Below are 5,570 nucleotides of genomic sequence, written 5' to 3' on the forward strand. Positions count from 1 at the left end.
CCATTGTATCATGAGAGAGATTTTCTGTCATACCTCAATTGTGACTTTGTTGAATAGGGAAGAAACATCTCTTAAGAGATAACATTTTTTCGTGTCTTGAAGTTCATTAACTATTCAGATTTCTCTACATTTTCCTCAACAATTTTAACCTTTTTTTAGCTTCTCATCTTTTTTCCTCGGAACCATGATTTCCAATTTGAAAGTAAAAACGCAAAAGCAAAGAAAAAAAAAATATAGCAAACCAACCGTTAAAATCCAGGTCCACCACTTTGTCCCTCTCAGACGCCACTCAAAGAGAGAGGGGGAAGATAAGCCTCAACAATCCTTATATATAATCCATGGAGAAAAAGCCTTTGTATTCCCTCTCCTTGTGAAGAAACTACTCACAACAATGACACTTACACCTTCTTTTTCTCAATGCTTACTTTCTCTTCTTTCTCTTTTTCTTGTTGCTTCATTTGCATCGGAAACTAGTGATGACATTCTTTTCCTTTCTTCCAATCTGAAATTCCCAAAACAACAGGCTGAGAAACTGATTAAAGGGCTCAACTTATTTCCAAAGCATGATATAAATTATCATCATGGGCAAGACTATAAATTTGGTGAATCAAGAATTGTCGAAAAGCGATTTGAATTCCCTTATCTGGGAGATTCTGGGGCTTCGGTTCAAGACTTGGGTCACCATGCTGGATATTATCGGCTTCCACACACTAAAGATGCCAGGTATAGATTTTCTATGCCTATTTATAAATATTATTGCTGTTCAATTTTGGTTTTGAAGAAGAAATGAGTGTACTGTTAGTTCTGTTTTTGGTAAGTCGTGTTTAAGTAGTGTGATCACGGCCACTGAATTAGAATTTATTGATGATTCTTAAGTTTAAATTTCTTGGGCTCCTAAAATGAAGAAAATATATAGTTTCATCACCTTATTGTGATTAATTAGTCAAATTACATATGAATTTATTATTTAGATCAAGTTTGAACATTAAAGATTAAAGTATATGGACGACCTTCGAATTAATTGTTCATTGTGGGATAATTTGTTGACTTAATAGCATTTGTTTTATGGTCGATTGAGCATATTGCGCGTGCTTGTTACGCATAAGAAAATAATGACTTGACTTGTGGTATATGTAAATCAAAATTGTTCTTGCTTTGAAAAGTGATGGGATATTTGATATGTGCACGTGTCAGGGAAGAATTTAATAACTTTGATTAGTCAATCGTCTAAGATACTCAATTCACTGTATTATCTCTTATGTTCTTCAATTTTTCTGGAAGAACTGATTGATTATATTGAGACTAATGTCCTATGAGAAGAAGGCTTCAGTTTGAATAGTTATAATAATGTTTGCAGGATGTTCTACTTCTTCTTCGAATCGAGGAATGCTAAGAGCGATCCTGTTGTTATATGGCTAACTGGAGGACCGGGGTGCAGCAGTGAATTGGCCTTGTTTTATGAAAATGGCCCCTTCCATCTAACAAGCAACCTTTCTCTTCAATGGAATGATTTCGGTTGGGATAAGGTACTTGAAGAGCCTTCTTCTTTGTTAATTTTATTTCGAATCAAACAGAACTTTTCTAACCTTTTTTAACACATCCTTTTATCGAACTGTACCTTAATTTTTATCTTGGGTCATGATAAAAGATGATCGATTAGTTATCAAACAGAGTTAATAATTTAGTCAATAATCAACATATGTTGCTCGAAATGCAGGTATCAAATCTTATCTATGTCGACCAGCCAACAGGAACAGGTTTTAGCTATAGTTCGGACGATGATGATATGCGCCATGGTGAGGAAGGTGTTAGCAATGATCTTTATGACTTCTTGCAGGTCTGTTCCTCCTTGTAACATTTTGCTGATACTATAAAGTCTCAATATTGTATACTGAGCTTTTCTTGACTGTGCTGTTAGGCCTTTTTCAAGGAGCATCCACAGTATGTAAATAATGATTTTTACATAACTGGAGAATCATATGCTGGGCACTACATTCCTGCTTTTGCTGTTCGAGTTCATCAAGGAAACAAGAACAAAGAAGGAATTCATATCAACCTAAAAGTACGTTCTTGAATTCATATTCTTTTATCACCTAAAGCTTCCAATTCATTTCACCCTCATAGATATTTATAATGTACTCGTTGCTAATCAGGGATTTGCTATCGGAAACGGGCTTACTAATCCAGAAATTCAGTATAAAGCATACCCAGATTATGCTTTGGATATGAAATTGATTACACAATCTGATTACAACAGCATGAGCAAGTCAGTTTCACAATGTGAACAGGCAATCAAGCTTTGCGGTAATTTCTTATTTCAAATCCGTACAACGCCCCCAAAAACCTTCTTTTTAGTAGTTCAGAATATGATTCCTTCTAGAATAATATTGAGTGGATTATTGTTACTGCTTAATTTGAAGTAGATTTTTTTTCCCATTTCCAGGCGCTGATGGTGAATCTTCTTGTGTGGCTGCATACATGATTTGTAACGCCATATTCAACAGGATAGTGGGAATTGCTGGTGGTGTAAATGTAAGAGAAATGCTTTCAAGTCTTATCTGGGAACAATGATTAAGAAATATTAATACAATACAAAAAACAGTTTTCATCCTTATCTTTCACTTGCAGTACTATGACATCCGAAAAAGGTGTGTAGGCGACTTGTGCTACGACTTCTCCAACATGGACACTTTTCTGAACAAGAAACCCGTTAAAGATGCTCTTGGTGTCAGGGACATAGATTTTGTTTCATGTAGTTCTGCAGTGTACGAAGCAATGGTGACAGACTGGATGAGAAATCTTGAAGTTGACATTCCTACACTTTTGGAGGATGGAATCAAATTACTTGTTTATGCTGGGGAGTATGATCTGATATGCAACTGGCTAGGTAAGATTTTTTAATCCTCATCAAAAGATGGTATTTCCATTAGAAGGCAAGTAAACTTGATGGTATTTTTATGTTATGGATAGGGAATTCGAGATGGGTTCATGCTATGGAATGGTCAGGACAGAGAGAATTTGTGGCAGCTCCCACTACTCCATTTTCAGTCGATGGCGTGGAGGCTGGATTGCAGAAAGGCCATGGACCTCTGATCTTCCTCAGGGTTCATAATGCCGGCCATATGGTTCCGATGGATCAGCCAAAAGCATCACTAGAAATGTTAAAGAGATGGATGCAAGGAAAACTTCCATTGACACCGGCAGATAGTCACCTTGCTCCTATGTGATTTGTACCATATAAGGCCCCAAAAAAACCTTTTAGTTTTGCAATATTTTCATCTATATATCTCATGTACGCAATACATAATTTAAGTCCTTTTTTCCTCCAAAGTTTCGTTTCAATGCTTTTGATTTTCATGTATATTACACTATTAATCTAAGTGGTTTTGCTTTAAATAAATTACACTTATTATGATGTTCACAGTGATTTAAATTCGGATTAATTGAACTATATGTTTAAATATTAATTATTGCAGTATCTACTAGAAATATATGTTATAAATGACTAATGCTAGCCCCCAGGGCACATCTCCAAGTGGTAAAAGGGGAGGGTGGAGAAATCCAGCTTTACTTGAGGCTGCTGCGTCAAGGGTTCGAATCCTGAAATATGGATTTGGCTCTTGGGTAAGTGCAAGTGTACAAGCAGTCTTTCACCCTGTACCCTTGGAAGCATAACCTGCGATTTACCTCTCTCACGATACTCCAGGGCAGGGGTGGTGGAGGACCCTTAAGGTTAGGGTTTAACCTTTTTTTATAAATGACTAATGCTTCATCATATTAATTTGTATTTATTACATATGGATATAGCAAATAATCTTTTTCTGATGATCAGTACCAAATTCAGTGGCATAAAATAAGAACTTGAAGTTAAGTAAAGAATGAAAGAACTTTATTGCACAAAATCTTGGCTGTCCCCGATCTATCTCTTTTGGTATACAACAGTGGATAGTGTACTATGTACTAACATGTCCTTCGACCGTGAATCCCGAACAAGCCAATTATAGAGAATATCTTTCATATGATATTTATCACAGGTATCAAACATCGTATATGTCCGACCTAGTTTGACTTATATCAAGTTGGTACATATACAAGGTGATTTAAAACCATGTGATCATCCCTTTTAAGTGGTAATTTCCATTTTTTCTTTTAGAACTTGACTGCCAACAACTTGCTTCCTTAAGATAAATGAAGAGATCTGATAAGGAAATGACTGCAGTATTAGATAATTGGAAGCGTCCCTACTTCTTATGCAAGAATTACACTTCGAATGGAGTTACGAAAAAAATTTATAACGCCAGGTGTGCTGATTCTCCAAAGATTTTGTGGGAGTCCTTAGATATTGAGAATGCAGGTACAAAATATATATATGGTCCACGAACTTCTGAACTATTAGATATCAAACTATCAGAGTCTTTTGTAAGATGGATCACATCCTATTATTGGTGTGAGTTGATTGGTTTAGAAAATGTGACTTGAATTGTGCTAGTTATGAAGTATTATGGGCCATAGATTAAATTCAATGGTTGGATTTAATCTTGTGGTCAATTACCTATACAAGTGTTGTCACTCTCTTGTTGACTATCGTACAATATTTGAATTTTGAATTCAAATGAATTGGCTCTATAATTATAAGACCTCTTCATTCTCTCATTCTTGGACTTGACATAACATTTGAGAGAGAACATAGAGAGGTAACCAAGTGGGAGCTTTCCATAACTCCGACAAAATTCTTGGTAACTTCCGACGGATCCTTTCTCAGTATATCCATTACCATTCTCGTGGACGACAGTACATGATTTGGCATGGCACAAATCTGAGCTCAACATCAAAGAACACTTCATTGGTGGTGTTGAAGAAGCTTTGTGTCGTTTTGGTTCGATTTTACACTTTGAGAGTTTATTATTCCGCATTGTAATCGTAATAATCTTTTATATACTACACTTTAAACTCTTCACATTTTTTTATAAGGTGTTAAATCACACACAGAAGGTGTTTCTGATGTACCTCATTAATAGATAACTTTTTTCTTTGATTTTCTCAATCTCAAGTATCTTCCAAGGACAATTAAAATGGTGTGTGAGCACCATTCTTGGACTAGATTAGGGCCTGACTAGATGAGAACACAAGCCCAGAGCTTTTATGCTGGTGAGCTGCATCGTCTTTTATTTTGTGCCTTGGTGACCTGGACTCCACATTTTAAATGGAAGCTTGCCATTAACCACGTAGCAATAGTATTACATGGTTAAAGGTGTTCAATTTCACTGGTGTTAAGCACCAATGTAAATGTTCATTCAATATTCTTAAACAATTGAACATTTTAAATGGAAATATATGAGTCATATTTAAGATATTCATCATTTAGTTTATCCAAAATTGATGCTGAATAACGTCATTCATATAGTTCTTTTAGACGCTCAAGATTTCCTCGTCAAATTAGACAATAATTCTATATTGTTGAAACTCTTTGTTAGCTTTGCCAAGACAACATTTTACTATGCATAGTTTACAAAATCATATTTAGCTTATGTTTATTAAGATTTTTCCCAAATTTTAAGTTGGTCAAACTT

The 5,570-nt window shown here is 35.4% G+C and overlaps 1 protein-coding gene across 1 annotated transcript; it reads left to right on the top strand.

Annotated features, from left to right (window-relative positions):
- Positions 1-211: 211 nt before the first annotated feature.
- LOC111382425 (serine carboxypeptidase-like) lies at positions 212-3,383 on the top strand. The gene is made up of 8 exons (XM_023006399.1): positions 212-723; positions 1,358-1,526; positions 1,718-1,837; positions 1,919-2,062; positions 2,154-2,304; positions 2,444-2,532; positions 2,629-2,887; positions 2,971-3,383. The coding sequence occupies exons 1-8, from the start codon at positions 392-394 to the stop codon at positions 3,225-3,227; spliced, it is 1,521 nt and encodes a 506-aa protein (XP_022862167.1). The 5' UTR covers positions 212-391; the 3' UTR covers positions 3,228-3,383.
- The last annotated feature ends 2,187 nt before the right edge of the window (positions 3,384-5,570 follow it).

This window comes from Olea europaea, unplaced genomic scaffold (genome assembly GCF_002742605.1).
Source record: "Olea europaea var. sylvestris unplaced genomic scaffold, O_europaea_v1 scaffold2495, whole genome shotgun sequence".
Lineage (NCBI taxonomy): Eukaryota > Viridiplantae > Streptophyta > Magnoliopsida > Lamiales > Oleaceae > Olea > Olea europaea.

Bases quoted from the DNA above. Each gene is read 5' to 3' on its own strand.
- LOC111382425 (XM_023006399.1), top strand. From the start codon at position 392: ATGACACTTACACCTTCTTTTTCTCAATGCTTACTTTCTCTTCTTTCT. The intron at 724-1,357 runs GTATAGATTTTC...TAATGTTTGCAG, and splicing joins CCACACACTAAAGATGCCAG to GATGTTCTACTTCTTCTTCG. The intron at 2,533-2,628 runs GTAAGAGAAATG...TTTCACTTGCAG, and splicing joins GAATTGCTGGTGGTGTAAAT to TACTATGACATCCGAAAAAG.